This window comes from Sebastes umbrosus, chromosome 5, assembly GCF_015220745.1.
Source record: "Sebastes umbrosus isolate fSebUmb1 chromosome 5, fSebUmb1.pri, whole genome shotgun sequence".
Lineage (NCBI taxonomy): Eukaryota > Metazoa > Chordata > Actinopteri > Perciformes > Sebastidae > Sebastes > Sebastes umbrosus.
Window position 1 is genome coordinate 26,522,960 of NC_051273.1, and position 20,612 is coordinate 26,543,571.

The 20,612-nt window shown below is 39.9% G+C and overlaps 1 protein-coding gene across 4 annotated transcripts in view; it reads right to left on the reverse strand.

Annotated features, from left to right (window-relative positions):
- Positions 1 to 438: 438 nt before the first annotated feature.
- atp13a3 (ATPase 13A3) overlaps positions 439 to 20,612 on the reverse strand; it is a 44,239-nt gene continuing 24,065 nt past the window's right edge. The window contains exons 13-34 of one of the 4 annotated variants that reach the window (XM_037770506.1): positions 19,839 to 19,996; positions 19,009 to 19,197; positions 18,189 to 18,250; positions 17,399 to 17,549; positions 17,007 to 17,126; positions 16,711 to 16,728; positions 15,589 to 15,742; positions 15,216 to 15,336; positions 14,908 to 15,032; positions 13,295 to 13,455; positions 12,487 to 12,615; positions 12,267 to 12,346; positions 11,951 to 11,993; positions 11,730 to 11,839; positions 10,989 to 11,085; positions 10,838 to 10,910; positions 10,345 to 10,522; positions 10,020 to 10,198; positions 9,839 to 9,927; positions 9,516 to 9,596; positions 8,654 to 8,746; positions 439 to 1,101 (exon numbers count right to left, since the gene is read on the reverse strand). In XM_037770506.1, the coding sequence (XP_037626434.1) occupies positions 823 to 1,101; positions 8,654 to 8,746; positions 9,516 to 9,596; positions 9,839 to 9,927; positions 10,020 to 10,198; positions 10,345 to 10,522; positions 10,838 to 10,910; positions 10,989 to 11,085; positions 11,730 to 11,839; positions 11,951 to 11,993; positions 12,267 to 12,346; positions 12,487 to 12,615; positions 13,295 to 13,455; positions 14,908 to 15,032; positions 15,216 to 15,336; positions 15,589 to 15,742; positions 16,711 to 16,728; positions 17,007 to 17,126; positions 17,399 to 17,549; positions 18,189 to 18,250; positions 19,009 to 19,197; positions 19,839 to 19,996 (2,690 nt within the window). In that variant the 3' untranslated portion in view covers positions 439 to 822. Of the gene's footprint in view, positions 1,102 to 2,352; positions 6,783 to 8,653; positions 8,747 to 9,515; positions 9,597 to 9,838; positions 9,928 to 10,019; positions 10,199 to 10,344; positions 10,523 to 10,837; positions 10,911 to 10,988; positions 11,086 to 11,729; positions 11,840 to 11,950; positions 11,994 to 12,266; positions 12,347 to 12,486; positions 12,616 to 13,294; positions 13,456 to 14,907; positions 15,033 to 15,215; positions 15,337 to 15,588; positions 15,743 to 16,710; positions 16,729 to 17,006; positions 17,127 to 17,398; positions 17,550 to 18,188; positions 18,251 to 19,008; positions 19,198 to 19,838; positions 19,997 to 20,612 lie in introns of those variants that run through there. The other 3 variants (XM_037770507.1, XM_037770508.1, XM_037770509.1) reach the window with 3 other exon arrangements.

Here is a 20,612-nt window from a genome sequence, read left to right on the forward strand (position 1 = left end):
TTGCATGTCTCATAAATTTAAGATTCATGGATATCAAACTTCCTCTCTAGTCTCTCTTTCAGTCCAAAACAATATTAGTAAAGATCAAGTAGTGTGGAACCGCTCCATAGAAACTGAATTGGTAAAGATGTTCTAGATGACACTGAGGGGAATGTTCTGAGTATATGGGAACATTTTCAGTTTCACATCTGAAAACACTACAATAGAATAAAGCTCATTTGGGTGTAAAAAAGAAAACAAACATTCTGTGGGTCCACAAAATCTCCCATTCATTGTCTATGGAGCAGCTCCACACTTTATACCCTATGACATCACAAGAGACTTACTTCTCTGGTTTCTGGCTTTGAAAGAGAGGAGCTTATGTTCATAAATATTGATTGAACTTTCCTAGGCCATGGAAATAAAATATTGAAATTCTTAATTTGGGTGGTGTTCCCCTTTAAGGGTAAGTGACAACACCAGTGAGGAGGTACTGCAAAAGACTTAAGCTGTATGTACCTGTTCAGGGGCTAGATCCTCCAAACGTCTACATTTCTAGAATGATTGCATCAAGAAAGGCCCGTCATATTTCAAAGGCTCTGCTAAATCGCCTGAATTTGGAGGACACACCCTGCGTAACCTTTGCAGCCCTCAGTATCCCACGATCCATTTGTGCTGCTCAGTTGTTTAGGTTTAGGTCCCAGTCAACTTGTAAAGTCAGTAAATATCTTGTAACTACCACACATTAACCAGATACTGCACTTTGTTCAATTTTGTTAACAGGTAAACTATAAACACTATACTTTCTTGAATTGCTGCAACACATTGGCAACTTGAGGCCCGCTAACCATTCTCTACATAGAGCGAAATACTTGCCATAGCTTTAGGGATCCCATTCATGCATAATGGACACAAATCACTCGTAGACGTGCAGTAGACCATTTTGAGAACATTTATTGAAAAGAAAGAAATCAAGATAATCTGAAATACAATCCTCAGGAAGAAAGAAATGAAAATAAATAAAAAATAAATTATAAAGTACAAAAAATGTCCAAAATGTACATCTCTGCCAATAAAAACAACACATATACCCCAGATGAGCCTCTTGCTGAGGTGCGGGAGCTGCAAATAAAAAGCGCACCAGATAACCTGTAGTGAAAGAGCCGACATACGCTGAACTGTAATAAAAAGTTTTACCAACAGTATATTTTCATTCAGTTTGGGTATCAACTTTTATTATTTTCTTTATTCATTACAAATAGACACATTTCCCTGAGGAAACCACATCCACATGAGGCTTCATATACTCAGTGGCTGACTCAATCTAAATGCCGTTCGATGGTTTGTTTAAAATACATGAAGTGAATAAGAATGCTAACTGTCAACAGTCGGTATATGTTGTACCTGTATAAGAGCATAGAGGTTTCAGCATGAAAGCCATTGCTGTGACATAGCTGTGTCAGGATAAAAGGCAAAACTGTAGCGTAGAAGACGAGCAATAGTAGTTTTTACACTTTGCGCGTCGTTAAATTGATGAATTTTCTGTATCAAGGTGCACAGTTATGACACAGCTGAGACTGAATCATCATTGTCACTTCTACAATAGACCGCTGATATCGAGCAGCAACGCACATTCTCTTTGCCAATTACATTTTAATTTTACATGGGTGCAAATGATCTTTAAAAAGTTCTAGACAAAGAAAGTAAAATATGTATACTGGATGATCGAACAGAAAAGTAACAAGATTGTCAGATGTTGCTCGAGTTCTGAATTCGCTGAGAGGAGGCGACAAATATACAGCAGTTGATTTCCCTTCTTGTGTCGGGTCCTTGGTATTATACAAAGCATTGAGACAAAAGATAAACAAGAAAAGCTGAGAAGTCCTGCAGAGACAAATGTTTCCATTTGGTTCTCTAAGCTCTTGCGTAGATGTGCTGCATTGTGTTTTACCCCAGACAGAACAAATATTGATCCAAGTGCCCCAATCATACGTCACAATAACTGATTAAAATTGTGAAATAAATGCCCAGGATTCATGCCCAAATACGGAAGATCCAAGCTAATGCAACTCCATAACAAAAGTGAAAGTACAAATAAATCCAACAGACAGTACAAATCAAAAGTAGACAGACAGACAACTGATTGTAACACAGTACCAAAATAGTAGAAAAAGATACACCAGCCCTTTGATAATCCAAAAACCATACATTTTGTTTTATAACTAAATCTTTTGACTTTTAAGCACACACTAGAAATGTACATCTTATATACACACAGATAGAATCCAACCTCTAATATTATTATCACTTTTTAAAGTCCACTTCTGCTGAGACAAATCAGGTTTGACAAAACTGAACACAGGCTAATATTAATTCTTTTTTTTTTTTTTTTCAAATAACCAATACAGATGTGATGAAAAGTCTTTGGAAAAAGAATCAATAACCGTAGTATTGCATTGCATTACATTTTGTTCTTTACGCAACATTCAGTTTTAGCCTCAGTAGGTGTCTAAAGAAAAAACAAAACCTGAAAGCAAATATGAAAAGAAAAAGTATTCAGAACCGTAGAAACCCATGTGGCCTGTGTGTTTGACAACATATCAGAATCTTTCTGCAAATTGGCACAAGAAAGTCCATTTGAGCCACGTTATGCATTTCTCACCAGTTTCATCTACAGCACTATATATATATATATATATATATATATATATATATATATATATATATATATATATATATATATATATATATATCTATCCTTCTTCTCACGCTGACAATTTACCCACAAAATACTATAACAAAATACTTTTGCTCATCAAATAAAGAATGTCACATATCACATTTGAGCTCTTCATAGAAACCGTATGGATCCAAAGTTTCATATGTAATATTACAAGCATCTCAATAGACGATGGCTTTTTAGGAACTACGCAACTTCAGACTCGTTATTACTGATATTGAGGAAATCTGTTGTGATTTTGTTTCCATATGAATAAAATCATTAATAATCAATGGACAAGCTAAATGTGATGTCATGTGTCACATAAGACAGCGCTGTTACCAGATGTTTGAGGAAGAAATGTGCTTAATTTTGTCAGGGAGGAAGAGTAACATTACATTTAGTTCAACATTCTTCTAACATGGTGTCCTGTAACCACTTATTAGCACTCTGAAAATATTTTGGGACACACTATTTGAAATCATTAATATTAAACCGTACAATTCATGAAAGGCAGGCTGCTAGGCAGAGTATACAGTTATGCTGATATTGAGAACCAGCTGCATGTGTTGGCATCTTTGCTTGAAAGTGACAGTCCATCCTTAACTTGCCTTTTGAGGATCAAACACCATGTCTGGTGGCTGTAAAACGTTTGTTTTCTTCTCCTTCCAGCGGCTGTGGTCAAATTCAATTCAATTAATTAGAATGATTTCCAATAGTACCAATTTTCATGGCTGGAAAAAGTAGCAAAATGCAAATAAAAATTCCTCAATCCATTCCTGCAGTGCACACTGCTTCTCTGCTGTCCATCTGTTAGCTCAGTGTGCCATTATTGTAATCTAACTTAAAGGGATAGTCCGGGTGTTTTGAAGTGGGGTTCTTTGGTTAGTTCGGATTCACCAAAGTCAGAAAATATCACAAAACAACTAACCGATCGAGGCAATGGTAGACCAGCAACCTCCGTGTTCTGTGAGGTAAAATTACAGGGTTTTTTCACCCCACTTCAAAAATACCCAAACTATCTCTTTAACAAACTGAATTTACACAGTCAGGCTGTTATTGAGGAAGAAGCAACACTTTTTTTACAGCCACCTTTAAAGAGTGTTTGATACTTAAAGAATACATTTTTTGGGAGCATCACTTTCGATGTCAAAGAAAGAGCAGTGAACATAAAACATAGCCCTTAACTCTCTATGCAGGTAGCCTATGTTTAATACATGAATACTTAGTATATATGGTAATCAGCATTCATCATATGCAGCGTGTGTTGTTGCATGGATGTTTTGAATGTGCAGCGAGCTGATGAGATGCACAACGCCTTGCCTTAATTTACTATCACGCTTTTAATCAGTCTTCCATAGGAAGAAATTTTGTTTTTAAAGAAAATAAATGTTCTGCTAGCTTTCTGGAGCCAATCTGACACGAGTTTGTAAATGTAGGATTCTTTGATTTGTATGTTCTCATGCATGCAATTAACTGTCCACCATAACCAGCCAGTTTCATGCCGTTTCTTGTGCAGATTTTTTTTTTGTTTTTTTTTTTAAATACAGAGATTTTAATGTAAATGTTCCTTCATTCTACAGTAATGCTGTATTTGTAGTTATATTTCTAGTATTGCAACCATCAAGTCCTCAGAACATGAGGATAGGGAGATGGCCTCATGCAAGTGTTGGTATGTTTTCAGTCGCCTGTCTGATGCTGACAGGACGTGGCTCATAGATGCAAGAACATGAGATTAAAAAGTTTATAGCCACGCTGGCGGCCCATGAGAGTGAAAAGTTCATTAGACACTAAAAAACATCTTTAAATGCACGAAAAGTAGAGACGCGTTTGCTGTTGTTAGATCTTTACCACTAGGGGAGCGCCAGAGGAAAGGCCATGTTGTTCCCTGTCAGACTTGTTAGCGTGGTATGCTAACACTTGCCATGCTGGTGGTATGGTAGCATGCTATGTTAGGATTAATATCAAACTATAGCTGAGGTTGATGAGAATTCAGTCATTAGTTTCAGAGGTATCCTGTTATGAAGTGTTGAACGGTTGGTGGACGGACAGACCAATGGATCCACTAGCATGCCTAAAAAGCTGAGATGAAACTTGTCTTTTTGTTTGTTGTTGTTTTTTTCAGTTTTTTATTTTTCTACATAATAATATCTTTATCAAAAACCGTAAAGGTAAACTCTGACAAACACAATGGAGATCCTGCCACAGGTCCCAGCCTGTGGTTGAGAGAGGATGAGCACATCTGTCTCCCTCACTGTTCTCCTTTAAGTCCTTTACTTTTTACAAGCCGTGATGTTTTTGGATGAAACTTTTGGCCAAATTATGAAGGAAATGCAACCTCGGATTACTTTCTGAGGTCCATCACTTTGTAGTGTCAATCATCAATCTGATGTATAATGTAATGTATTTTGTGATTAAGGCCTGCAATTTGAAAAACACACTTTCCCTAAACCTATAACTTCAACAAGTAATTTTCTCAATTTCCGAGGGTTTAAATTAAAAGTGGCCAGGGATTTACAAAAACTTGATTACCTGTCCTGTCAGCTCTGACAAAACGTGAATATTTTCAGACTTATTGTGAAGTTTCCGAATCTTTAAAATCTAGAAATGTCCCATCTAATTTTCTATACTTGTCCAGACTTCTATCGTTGGCTCTCGACAGCCAATCAGCTTATTTTTGTGTTTACTTGCGAATGTGATTAGGAACTTCTGCCTGAGGTGTGCTAGTGAAGTTGACTGAATCTGCTCCAAGATTCCTAATCTTTGACAACTCACAGTGTGCTTGAAAGACTATTTAAATACTGGTCTCAAATGAGTAATTTCAGTCATCCCTGGGGGTCCATGGTAAGCTTGAAAGCTTTTTGGTTATGATTCAATGCTCTCTAATGAGTGCTTGCCAGGTGGTGATGCTAGCTCATTAAAATGACTCTCTATATATATATGTACATTAGCTGTATAAGACCACTACATAGTAGCAATCAGAGCCCACACCGCCTACAGCAGGTTAAACCTGTGAAACAAGTTGCTGAATGTCCTAAAAGTGAGGTGATGGCTGCTCAGAAGACAAATATAAAGTGGACTTGCTGTTGCTTTTAAAAACCGTATGATCAGATCATACAGAGTTGAACCCTTTCTTCCACCCTCTGCCTAAACTCTTCCAGACTCTTTATCTTTTCTTACTCACCATTTAAGAGTGGGTCGTACTTTAGAGGGCCAAACTACAACCCTTCTTCTACACTAGCATTGGTTGCATCCAATACTGTACTTCTCCTTAGTCTATTTTTTCAGTGATCATTCTGAAAGGCTCAGACATGATATTAGGCTATTTTACAAGTAAAATTGACATCTACTACTGTGGTTGCTGATGGAATCTGAAGACGCTGTTGCATGACATTCCTGACAGCACAGCTCTGAAGTTGAGTGGGACTCTCTTTTACACCCCTTTCACGCAGACAAAGTGAGGGGTCAATGTACATATTCGACCTGACTTATCACCCCAGCCTGGGTTGAATGCTGCTCAGTTTTGGTGAACAGACATTGCAATAAGGAACGGGAATTACATTAAATGTTCCTGATGTTTAAATGACATTTAAAGACAAGCAAGAGAGACCTGAGAGCGCGAGTGGTTGAGCCAGAGAGAGCAAGAGCACTGAGAGAAATGAAACGTTATTTGGTACTCATGTGTAATCTTAAGGTTTTTGCAGCAACGTCTCTGGAAACTACAGTATTAGACGCAAGTCTCTGTGAACCGTAACGACAAGCAATTATCCTGGGACAATTTTCTTTGACTAGGTTGAAGGTGCGTTCACTGAACACGCGTCGTATGCATACACCTCCCCTGTATGAAAGGGACAGATTAGGTACTGTGAGTGGCTGTGGGGGGGTGCTAGGAGTTGATCATGATTTGATAGGTGGAGCCATTTTCTGGGCGGGACTTGGCTTCAGTGGTGGTGGTTGGCTTTGGAGGCCAGTCGGGGTCCACACTGAGCTCCTGGGCCAGATGCATGTAGCGAGCCTTGGGTGTCATCTTGCCTGGGCAGCAGAGCCGGTACAGACACTTGTACGCCCGAAGGTCAATGATCCCCTGAAAATACCACAACCCCAAAAATAAACAAATAAATAAAATAAAAATACCAGAGAAAGGAGGAAAGGGAAGGATGAAAGGTTCCATGAACTGGTGTCATATTTTGTTCAGGTTTTCTAAAACCCTTTTACTGACATGCTGATATAACTGTTGCATGCAAAATATAAAACTGGAGCCATTTACGTTAAACGCAGGCACATTTCTTTACACTGGCAAATTGCAGCAAGTGTTCATGCATGCAAGTCATTCAAAACAAAAGTCAGCATGATAATATTTTGAAGGAGTGGGCAGTAGACAGCTTAAAGACTGAGCCCACTCCCTAAAAACAAGCTCATGGAGTCAAAGATCAAACAAACAAAAGGATTCCACAGCAGATCTTTACAGATTAGAAAAATAAATGAGTTAAAATTTCTCCTGAAAGGGATAGTTTGGGTGTTTTGAAGTGGGGTTGTATGAGGTACTTATCCATAGTCAGTGTATTACCTACAGTAGGTGACGGTCGGAACGACCCTAGTTTGGAGAAGCAGACAGGAGTTATCGCACGGAAGCAAAGCCATGCACTGCTGTGGACGGGGCCGGCAGCAAAACAGATTTTTGGCCACCTAAAAGAAAGGCCCACCTAAAAAAAAATCAATATCAGTTGAAGTGTACGTTATAATTAAAATCTTTTCACTGTTTTACCTTGCCATCAGACAGCCCTTTCCGACGGGGAACTGAAGCCGTTGTATCCATCTATGCTCTCCATTGAAAAAAACAATAATTTTACCTTGCAGAACAGGGGGGTTGCTGGTCTACCGCTGCCTCGATCGGTTAGTTTGTGTTCTTGTGTGACATTGGTGAATCCAAACTAACGAAAGTCACACAATAACACAAACAAACTAACCGACCGCAACTCCCGTCTTCTGCGAGGTAAAATTACAGTTTTTTTCTCAATGGAGTCTGGTGGCTTTGGCGAGAGCATAGATAACGGCTTCAGTTTCCTGTGGGAAACGTACTGTATAGCTGTCTCCCGTCAAGGTAAACCGGCGAAAATATTCTAAATATAGCAAACACTTAAACTGATATTGACCTTTTTAGGTGAGCCTTTCTTTTAGGTGGCTAAAATACATTTTGCTGCCGGCCCTGTCCACAGCAGTACATTGCTTTGCTTCCGTACGGTAACTCCTTTCTGCTTCTCCAAACTGTGGGCGTCCCGACCGTCATCTTCTGTAGGTAATACACTGATTATGGATAAGTACCTCATACAACCGGACTTCAGAACACCGGAACTATTCATTTAACCTTGCTTTGATTTTAAATATACTGTACTTGATAGGAACAACTGACAGTGTTGACTGACAGTTATCTAGGAATTACTCTAATAGGGAAACTAAGAGCGCAGCAAATAGAGCTTACCTTACTAAAGCAAGGCGCTTCTATGGTGGTTTCTAAAGGAGATGATCAAGCTTCAAAATAAACCAATTACTTCCCAGTCATGTACCTACTTATCTCAATTTAAATGTATTTAACAGTGAATACAAGTAGCTCTAAATTTGAAGATAGCTTTCAGCTTCAGCAAGAAAGTAAAGTAAAGAAAAATACTTGTCTGTAAGAGCAGTTATGAAGCTTATCTCGAAACGGAGCCAGACAACAGAATGGTTTGGAGATGTAAAACTGCAACTGTTATCAAGCCCCGAACAGAAGGCCCGTCACGAGACGTAGAGGACAGGTCAGAATGAGGCTGACGTCTCGCACATGCATGTCTTGGTTAGAAGTTACAATAGAAAAGGTGCGCTCCGTAACATTAGAGAAGGAAGTGGGGACAGAGAGAGGGAACACCAAACGAGTGAAAATGAAAGGGCGAAAGAAGAAATGTGTCAGTTTTTCCCAACCTGTGGTGTCGGAGCGGCAGGAGTGATGCCAAAGCTGCCCTGTTTGTCTCGGCTGAACACAAGCTTCCATAAGACGATGTCAAGGATGAAGGTCTATGGAATAGCGCAGTGGGGCAGGGGAAAGAATTACAGAGAGGCTAATGTAATTTATCATAGCTTCTGCATTGTATTTTGCACAGTGGTCATCAATTGATTTGCAGAGCCACAATGTATCAAAGCTTTAAGTAATCATGTGTGGCAATTTTTTTCTTCCATCAAGTTGTGTGTTGTTAATCATCAGATGTGAGGTTAAAATGAAATCAAACAAATTAGTAAGAAGAGAGTGTATTGATACTATTGTCTCAAAATACTGAACATTTTTGATTATGTGTAAAATCCTTTGGGTTGATTTTTTAATTCACTTAAAACGGTGAAAGGAATTTGCACTGGAAGTTTAGGAAATAGCATCATCTAGGGTGTCTTCTAAGCAGTGCATGTATGCAAGGGCAGTCATCTAAAAGGAAGGCAGAGGCGTAGTGATACTGCTCCACTGAGTGTGACAAGCCAGCATTAAAGCAGTAAATTATGTTCTTACAGAGCATCCGTCTATCCAAAACTACACGGACAAACATATGCTGTTTAGATGATTTTCAAAAGCCTAACAAATGTAAACATTTCACCAAAAAAAACTTCAAGTGTTAACTATTACAGATACCAAAGCTTGTCTCTTTTTCACTTTACAACATACACTCTTCTCACAACACAAGATTGATCCTGCTGTCCAGCTAAATGAGACAAAGATGAGCACACTGCATGAAAAAACAAAAGACTGTACATGAGAAAAACATCTACTGTTGCCATGTGTTTGAAGTGTGTGCCTTACCTCCACCACAACAGACACAGCAGCATTGACTAAGATGATGAGGAAGAGTTTTACCCTCCATTCAAACGGGATGCAAACAATCTGTACGGAGAGAGAAAGAGATACTCCAAAGATGACCATCAGAGGTTATTAACATGACAGCCTTATTTCAGGCTTTATGTGTCTGTAACACTTCAGTTCGGCACATCTTAATGAAACTGCAGACTCGGACATTATATCATATCAAAATATTAAAAGAGTATAGAGCTCGGCGTGATAAAACAAGCTAGTCAACACCAGAGCTGAGTAAAGTGGTATGTGTCTTGTACTTGGCATCTTCTTACCTCTAGAAATTCGTCAATGCCTTTGACAGGATAGAACATGATGAACAGCAGGAAAAAATACAAACTCAAGGCAGACAGCACAAAAGGCCCTGGAGAGAGAACACACAAACAAATTTATAACATATAAAAGTAACATTTTAACTATTTTAGGACAGATTTATTAAGAAGCAAGTTTCCTTACAATTCTTGTAGCTCGGCTGCCTGAAAGGTTTGCCCTTTGAGAAAACGATGGCAACAACGAGATACTGGAAGGAGGAGACATAGAAGAGGCTGGTGTTCTCGTAGTTCTTGATGTTGTGGTCGTCCCATTCTGTGTCGTTGTGGTCGGAGACGTTAATATGGGCTGAATGGTTGCAGGCACTGGGTGAGAGGAGAGTTCGGTTCAAGAGCAATCAAATAACATTTTCAGTCTGTGGTCAAAATTAGAGATGTGCATTCCAAGCAACAAACGATTAGAAAATCACTGGGCATTAGTAGATTATTATTCGAAAATCGCATTTGCTCACTCTGAACTCGGTGTCCACATTGAGTACCAGGGCTGCTGTCGGACCCAAAGGAATGTGATGGTCTGGAAGCCCAAGCAGATGAGGATCTGGGTCAGCACAGAGAACAGCAGAGGCCCTGAGATCAGACCTGATGGGGGACGACGGGACACCAGTTCTTTCCACGCTGGGTTCAGACTCACTGAAGAGGAGCAGAGGGAAATGATGATGATGGTCAGAAAGCAGACATTGTGGGTGAGAAGAGGTAGGGAAATAAAGATAAAAAACATGGTAAAGGGCGCCCTGATAGCTCAGTTGGTAGAGCGGGCGCCCATATAACAAGGCTGAGTCCTAGCTGTGGCGGCCCAGGTTCGAATCCAGCCTGTGGCCCTTTCCGCATGTCGTCCACTCTCTCTCTCTCCCCCCCTTTCCAAGACTCTATCCACTGTCCTGTCAATAAATACTAAAATGCCAAAAAAATAACTTAAAAAAAAACATCACTGTTTCTTATACTTACTGGTGAAGACAATAAGGAGGATGATGGCAATATCGATGAAGAGGAACTGAAAGTCTCCAAGGTTACTGAGGATCTAAGAAACAAAAACAGCACAGATCAGAGACTGGATTTCTCATTAGCTACAGCTGATTGTGGAAGCAGCATTACGTACAGAGTAGAGGAGGGTGACACTGATGTACTGGATGATGCTGTAGAGGGCCATGAACTTGAACACACAGAAGGAGGTGATGAGAGCAGCACGCCCCTCCCTGTAAAAGCAACAAGTAACATGTCATGTAGCTATAAAAACACAAATTGACATAAAAAGCCCTTTTCAATTCAATTTGTCTAAGATAGGTGAATTTAAAAAGCATGGGGTGGTTTTCTTGTGTTATTAAAGTGTAAAAATTAAACCCATTTGAGGTAAATTAACGAGAAAAAAAATAAATCACAATTTTCTGGAAAAAAATTCGAATATTCTGAGATTAAAGTCACAAATTTAGCCACCATCTGAATTTTATTGCACTTAAAGTAATGTTCTTATGTAAGGATGGCTTCCGAGCAAGGTCAAGGTCCTGAAAGATATATATATATATATATATATACGGTGTATATAGCATACACTATCTTTTTGTGTTATTCTAAAAACATAAGATAGATGAATTTGCATGGGGTGGTTTCTTGTGTTAAAGTGTGAGAATTGTACCTAAAACTTCACAAAATGAGTTAGAAAATGAACCACTAGTTCGAGCAATAGTTTATTCTTCATTACCGCCACTAATAAATAGCACATAATGACAACAACGTCGTGCATCCTGGTGCTTTTGAGGTAAGATGTTCCATTTAGGTTTTATTCATCACTTTTGTATTTATTTATAGTGTGGCACACAAATAAGAAGAAGGAAAGACAAACCTGATGAGGCTGGGGACACAGGAGATGTTGGGGGTCTTGGAGGTGAAGGGAGAAGCTGCCGACGCCTCGAGCTCTGACAGAGAGATGCCACCATGAGCCCTCTTCAGAGCCTGGGTGAGGAAAGTGAGAAATATAAAGTATGTACAGACTGCAATCAATCAATGTCCATGTCAACCTGTTATTGTCACATTCATGGTTACTTTTAAAGTGGCTGTACATACCCCACAATCATTTGCTCCGTCTCCGCACATCCCCACAAAGTAACTGTGAGCAAATAAAGAAGAGCAGTCACTATGTGCTTAATGTTACCATAATATATATATATATATATATATATATATATATATATATATATATATATATATATATATATATATTATTTTACAGTTCTGACTGTAGGCTGGTTCTACTGCTGCTGATTATTTAAGACTCTCTCAGTGGCAAGAAGCATATATCGTGGATGTAATACTTCAATACACTTCAGACGACCTGTCAAAGTTTTCATAGCTACATCATGTGTTCGTCAGTAATACTCACTCTACGCCCTGCAGCGCCTCAATGAGTTGGGTCTTCTGGTCCGGGGCCATTCTTGCAAACACTGTCCCATGCAGCACCAGCTGTACGACAGAACACGTGATCAAAACAACAGAAACATCAGGTGTCATGGAGATAACTGCACCCAAAGAACAGTAGGAGCAACTTCAACATTTCTACTCCAGTTACAGAAAAGTTTGGTCTCTTTTAAGAGACCTCATACCTTTTGAAGCATGTCAGGGAAATGCTCGGAGATGACGGCAAACGATTTTCCGTTCATAGCAAAGTGGTACAGCTCTTGTGTTTTGGGCTCATCTACGTGACACACATCCTCCAGACCGATGTACACTTGCTGTTGGAGTAATGAAAGCATGGATTAGAGCTAAAACATTATAAGGGACTTCTCAGACTGTGTCGATAACAATTAATACATTTTATGTTTTGCAAAGATCATATTTTATTATTCAGCTGTTGTATTGGATTGCACTATGTAAACAAATGTATTTATTTGGAAGGCAGCGAAGCATTTCTTCGCAGATTAAACCAGGTCGTTTCAAATTTTCTTCTCTTATCCAAGTATTAAAAAACCTTTGTGTACTCATCTTATCAGTAAATCACTGGCGTAACTTCATGATTGATATGATTTAAAACTAGTTTGGGAAAGATGCCACTGATGAGACAGCACACCTTTAAAGACAACGCTTGCATATTTTTTTAGTAAACAAGATAACCTCAAGTTTATACACTATATTAAGCTACTTACAAGTATGTTACATTTTGCTTGGCTCTTATTTGATCGACAGTAAGAGGAAATGGGAGGTGATGTGGGACACCTCGTCATTAAGAGCAGCCAACTGACCTAAACAATTTCACTTTTTTGGTTTCAGAGACAGTTGAGACACGAGTGTGTATGCCCGCGTGCAGCCTCTCACTGTGGGTGTGTGTCTGATTGTGCAAGATTTTTCATCGCTTGCTCTTTCTCTGTGTGAGTGTGTTTTGTGTGAGTGTTAGCCTCAGCCCCATCGCCTCACCTCCAGGCGAGATGTCCTGCTCGGCTTGTCGGCGTATCTCCAGGTGATCTTGGCGGCTTGTCCTTCATGGGGAGGGAGGGCATCAGCTATGATGACTGTGTCTTGGGGAGGGATCATTCCACAGTCCCGGGCCACAGAGATGGCTGTCAGCATGTTGTCACCTACAATGTGAATACATAGCGTGTCGTATTATGCATTTTTTCTCCACTGAAAATTCATTACTTCTTTTATGATGATCAGCTTGTGTTATAGATGGACAGATACTGTTAGTACAGTGTCTAGCTGAGACACAATTAGTTCTTTGTTTTATGGTACTCTGTTCGTCCTTCATTCTCTATCTTTCTCACAAATACACATGCATTATTACGATTTTATCGGATTGATTCCTCGACAACCCATATTAATATTTATACAGTGTGGGTTTAGTACATTCTGTGACTGATGGTAGGGTGGTGAATGGGAACAGGAACCTATTGTCCTGGAACCCTATACATAAAGAAAGTTTGGGGACATTTGGAGTAAAAGCCCTGACACACTAGGCCGACGGTCGGCCATCGGTGAACGTCTGTGGCTCTAGTTTTTAAGGTGGGTCCCACACCGTTGACTCTAGTCTGCCCGTTTCTGAGGTTTTTCGGCCGATTCAGCATGTTGAATCGGCGGCGGAACCCGTCAGTGAGAGAAATCACTCAGCTTAAGCGAATCAGTGCACAAGACAAGAAACGGAACTGAGGAAAGCAAGCCAACGAGTAAGGTCGAGAGGAAAAACACAGAAGGCTCTTCTCATGTTTCATCTTCATCTCATCTGATCATTCCAATACACGGATATTTTCACAACGACATGGCCGTCTGGAATGAAGCTAAGTGGTGAGTGAGAGTGGTGTGAATATCGTCAGCAAACGCCGCTTTGTTTCATGTACGTATTATAACAACGGTTTGTATATCTTCCATCCTAGGTCCTCCGGTTTCACTTTTTGCATGATGAATACAGATTACCGCCACCTGCTGGTGTGGAGAGTTACTGTAGTATTTGTGGTGTGTTGTAGTGCAACTTTTTGGTCAAGACACAGGTGACGGGTGGCGACGCAACAGTCGCAGCTAGTTCTTTGAGGTCAGTTTGGTGTGTCTGGGCCTCAAGAGGAGGAACCCAGTTTCTAAAATGGTGCCTAATACTGTATGTGTACATCATGACATCATGATTCAGCTTCGATGGAGACGTTTTCAGTCTTTTCTTTTAAGGCCTCTGAAGCAATCCTCAGAAGACAGGTGATAAGGAGAAAGCTAAGCAAGGAAGAACAAATTTAAATCCTCTGGTGGATATTGGAGTTCATTTGTGCCAGTTACACTGAGCAGCCTAGAAAAGTTATTAGTTGAGATTACAGGTAGAGCTGAGTAAATACCACAGGGATTGCCAATACACAGATTACCAAACTCATTATGCTGCCTGTGTTACATCAGTGCAAGAGTTTTAATGAGCAACTACAGACAGAGAGACATGAAAGGATTGTGTTATGTGTGATTGTGTGTTATGTGCACTGTATGTTTTCATTTGCACATCATATTGATGCCACAGGTGGTTTAGTTAGATACCTCTGTAAGTGTGTGTGTGGTCTTACCAGTAACCATGACTGTGCGGATGCTAGCTTGGTGAAGGTCCTGCAGCACCGCTGGGGTTTCTGCCTTCAGCTTGTTCTGCATGATGATCAGACCCAGGAACTCCATGTTTGCCTCTATGTGATCCCTAGTTCAAAGGAAAGTAAAACGTTCACATTAGTACTTATGTCATACATTAGAGGAATGCAGGCATGACAGTGTGAAGTAGCATGTTAAAAAAAAAGCAGTAGCAATCCTTAGCTTGAAGTTCTCTGGATAGGTTTGAAATGAAGGTCAATGGCAACAATATCAATAATATACAGAACGCTACCTGCTGATGTTCTGGACTTTGTGCCAGGTGAGTCTGGATTCAAGTCGACGATGAGCCAAAGCTATGACCCTGAAACCCTGCTTGGTGTAGCCCTCCAAAACCTCTGCAAAGTCTTCTGGCACTGCAAAGACAGAGAGACATTGAAGAAATGAGTAAAATTAGAGAGAGACAGACAGCAAGTAAAGACGAGACGGGTTTTCAGTGGTTCCCTAGTCTGCAGCCGGACATAATTATCGGCTGAAATTCCATTATAACAATAACAAATTATTTTTCTTACTTATCTGCAATAGTATATCGGCCACCAAATGTATCGTGCATCCCTAATAATAATACTGTTCACCACCATAGCAGCTACAGTAACTAGACGCCTCACCTGTCTCTCTCTTGCAGAGACTGGCCACCACCTCTGGCGCCCCCTTCATATAGGCATCCATACGTTTCTCCCCCAGCAGACGAGCCACCACACACATCCTCTGGAGTGCTGAGGAAAAGGGAAACTGGCGCACGATACCGATCTCATACGTTGACTGCACATCCACACCCACACAGACACACAGAAAAACAAATAACAGTCTTTACCTTTATGACAAGGAGAAAATGAAAACTAAAAATGAAATGTCCATCACGGATAATGCTAATAACTGAGTACTTACAAAATTACTATTACTAGGATATTGGGTAACATAAATGTTGGTTGACAAAATCATGATACCTATTACAGATTACATCTTCATGTTTTTTTTATACTGAATAATAAGCAAATTTACGACACAAGTTGTGTGTGTCAAATGGCAATCTCGAAGATTCTCATTTAAATAAATGTCTGGTAAGTCATCGATTGTCGAATGAAGTACCACAATGGTGATTGAGCCTATGGCTCACTGATTAAAGAACTGCAATATTTACATATTTGCACTATTATATACTGGGTGTCTGTGCCGACATTCCTGGGAAAAAAATGCCGTATTACAGTTACGACACAAAATGGAACGATGCACATAATTCTGAAAACTTGACGCTCATGTATCAACAAAAAGACTAAAATCTTAAAATCTTAACTGACTTTTACATTAACTGGCAACATTGGTAAGTAGAAGGCCACTATTTATGCTCAATTTTACTGCTCGTTAAAATCTAAACTATTCATTTGGCGTAGGGGTGTCACGATATGCCTGTATTGACGATAACCGTATTACACATATGATAATATCGTGTAAATAAACCATTGACTCTTACAATGCTGCTTTTGTACAGCAATGGTTACACACTCTCTCTCCACCGCACTACACTCGTATTTTGAGTTTAATTCATTTGCCAAAAAAAGAGACAAAACGCACAAGAGACAAAGTTAAATTTGACTGAAAGCATTATTATTATTTTAATTTTCTATAGCTATCGCGATAATGTTGTTATTGTGAATTCTTTTGGCCACGATAATAGTGCATTAGAAATCTGATATCGGGTGGGGGTGGTGGGAAGGAAGCAGGCAACTTACCGGGAGCTCATACAGTTCCTAGAATAAAAAAAAGAGCAGAGTGGGATGAGTCTGTGAGAAACACAATGTCAAAACAAATAAATCAATCATTCACATATGATTGCGATAGTGTCTATTTATGTTGCATTGAGGCACAAGAATATGTTGGTTTTATATATAGCCAATATACTAAAAACTATATAAAAAAAAAAAAGTCAGAGAACAAATAATAAATTCAATGATCAAAACCACACTCCAGCTCTAATATTTTATTAATATCATTAGATTGATAGATCTGTATTTATTGCTGTTCATACCATGTCCTGCTCTGGTAAGACGGCAGGCTCTGGGGGCAGCAGCTGTTTTGGGGGTCGAACCACAGTGGGCATGATACGGTTGTGGAGAGCCGTTTCCTCCTCAGTGGCCTCCTCGAGGATCTGGGCACACAAAGGTAGAGAGAAAATAAGGTTCACAAAAACGTTGATGTAAAAACAGTAAGATATCAAGAATGTGTAAAGACATTTGACATAATATCTTTTAGATTCCCTCTCTCTCTCTTTCTGTCACACACTGGTGACCAAACACATAAAAGGGATTCCAAGTGGCCATTTGTCCCCATACATCGTTTTAAGGGCAGTCTGACTAATCACATTCCCACTGTGCTGTCTTGACCAACATTATGCTTTTGGATAGTGACAGAACAACTCACCCAGCCTGTAGCCTCAAACATTTTGAGGTCCAGCGGATCTCCAGACAGCTGGCCCTCTATTTTGGTGAGAGAGTGGCAGGTGGCCATACAAGCCACAAACTGGGACTTGACAAGATTTTCCTTGTATGCATTTTCCTCTGACAGCTGGAAACTGGAGAGGCAGAAGAAACAGGAGGCGGATGAGGAAAGAAGTTATACGCAGACATATAAACGGTGGAGTAAGAAACACTTTATGATGTGAAAAGTATATTTCATGATGAGAATGAAAAGCAATGGATTTCAAGGACTTGGTATAGTAATGGTGCATAATTACTGTATGTATGTATGTATATTTATACCACTGATTCATGCTACAGAAAGATGCATATAGTTTTTCTAAAAATCATAACCACTCTATAACTACTATTCTAAATTTGGGTAAATAAATAATAATTACTCAATATTCCTGCACATTACAATATCTGACAAATAATCGTATTACTGTACACAGAATAACACATTTCATAAGTGACTGGTTGGTTGAAGATCTCTTCTGATATCTAAATAATTTCACTTGAGCTGTTTGATACACAGTCACAACCCAATCATCCCAGTTCAACATCAGTGAGATTTCAGCTTTTACAGTACATTTTTACCAGTACATTTCCACCAGGTAATCAGCAAAGCAATACAAGCTCAGCAATGGCTAAACAAACACAATGACTTGAGATTTCTTTGGGATGCAGCCAATATGTATTGAAACAGTGGTAGTTCCATTATGTTTAATAAATTAAAGTACAGACAAGCTCACCTGCCATTCTCAACCCTCTGGACTCCCCATAGGTCTAATCCATCTTCTGTCAGAGTTCCAGTCTGTAAGTAGAAAGAAAGTCAAATCTTAGAAATAAAGTTTGATTGAATGGAATCAAATAGATAATTATAATAGATAACATAAATATCAAATCCAATTTCTCAGTTACTCAAAATGTTCTAGTCCTTCTATTGTTCAGATCACTGTGTGGTATATTTCTATATTATTTGTTTTGTTTTCAGGTATGTACTTTCTTGTTGGCCTCCAGAAAATAGACATCTCTTCTTTAGTGATATACAAGGTTAGAGCTGACTAGGGATGTCACAAGAACCATACTTCAGTACCAAGTCGACCTCAAGATTCTGAAAACGTGACGGTACTCATTTTTTATTCAGTACCACAGGTACCGTAGGTACCGTCTGAGTTCGAGACCAACGATGTCCCAGGGACGATAGAGAATGTGTTTGGGATGCAGTAAACTCACTATCGACATGTCCAGGGGACACACCCTATTTTTGTCCCTGATAATGCTACATTGTGAACAACAAATCTGTTTTGAAATCGGCAGGACGAGAGCTATTTAATGCTAGCCGTTAGCTCCGTGCAGGACTGTGCTGCTTACCGGCTGCTAACAGCTAACGTTAACTAGCTCTGGCCCTGTCCATTTCAACACAGATTTGTTTTTTCAAAAACCAGTAAGCAAACGGTAATAAAGGAGTGTATGTTGAAGTATCGACTACTAAATTTCTGGTATAGTGACATTCCTACAGCTGACTACTTGAAGAGCAAAAACAGCAATAACACAACCACTAGTACTCGCCTTGTCAAAGCAGACAAGGTTGAGTTGACCGCAGATATTAATCCTCTGTGGGCTGATGCAGAAAATGCCAAGGTGTTTGAGGCGTCGCTGGGCGTACACAATGCCAGCTGTCATGGCGGCTGGCAGCGCCGGTGGCACAGTGATGGTGATAATGTCCAGGGACTCGATGATGATGGTTTTGGCTGGCACCTGGGGCAGGCAGAAAGGAGAAAGTCAGGATACTTTTGCATGTTTGATAAAAAATCAGCACTCCTTAAACTTGGTAAGGATTCTCAGTTCAGGCTCACTCATTTGTTGAAGGGGCTGTTAAAATCCTGGTTTAAGAGTCAAATATGTGACATTTCCCAGCATAAGCTGTCAAGAACCACTTTTGAAGTGAACAGTGTGGTACAGCAAAGTCTTGCTGGGGCATGTTTCTCCTAGGATTGTTCATGTTAACAACAAATCCAAAGCAAGGACTCAAAATGACTGATCCGCCAAGTCTGATGCTTATCTTACAACAACAACAACCCTACAATCACACAAGAAGCGTTACAGAGAAGGGAAAACTAAAGTCTCAAACAGTTCATGTTCTGCATCACATACTGATTCAGAAAAGCATTGCCACGCTGTTTGTTGTAGGAAAATATTTTGCGTACTGTTGTAGTGATATGGTCAATTATCAACAAATAAAACTGTGCCGCTCACGAATACGATTGTGTATTTTTTATGATTGTAACTCAACAGAAAGACAGAGCCAGTGATTGTTCATGGGACAGTATAAGATTTGATTTTCTTGCAGTTTGTGCGCTCTCATTTTCCTTTAATCTGCTCGTCACCTCCATTATTACCTTGTTCATGATGCTGAGGACGATGGAGTAGACGAAGCCAATTCCAGCCACAGCCACCAGACACAACAGGAAGAGGTAGGCATCACGGTACAGCTTGAAGTCGGTGGGTTTCGGGTAAAGGATGGAGCGCACCAGCTGGCCTTTGGCTGTGCTGAAACCTGGGTAAAGAAGTTAGGAGATGTTTGGGTTGAAAGGGTTTTTCGATAATTGATCTTAAACTCCTTTCAGACATGGGCTCAGGTCAATGAACTGTAATGAACAAGGATTAAACTGCAGAGCACGTTAATAATATGGCTTCTTCCTGAATGAAAGGGATATTTCTGACCTCTGAAATTGCTCTTGTAATGAGCAGCAGTAGAACCTGTGATTTCTGTAGCTGTGTCTCAGTTAGACACTTCCGTTAGTACACTTCCATGTACACTGTGCACACTATGTACATACTTGCGTAGTGCGTGAATTTTGACAGGGTAGTGTTGTCTCAAATCGCACACGGCTGTTGTGCACTCACTGGAAGCTCGTTAGATCAGCTGGTGATAGTCAGCCACAAACATCACGCCGTATCGGCCGTAATTCAGTTCAGACAAAATAAAGACAGGTTAAGACTACCGCTAACAGACTCGTGGTACTTGTGCATGTAAAAGGTCTGAAACGTTACAAAGGCCAAAGTCCACGCCAAAGAGAGTTACTCTCCCCCACAGAAACACTGCTCCTGACCTGACTGAAACGCCTTGCTTAAAGTCCCGCCTTTTCTTCTGTGACGTGGCGATGTCACCA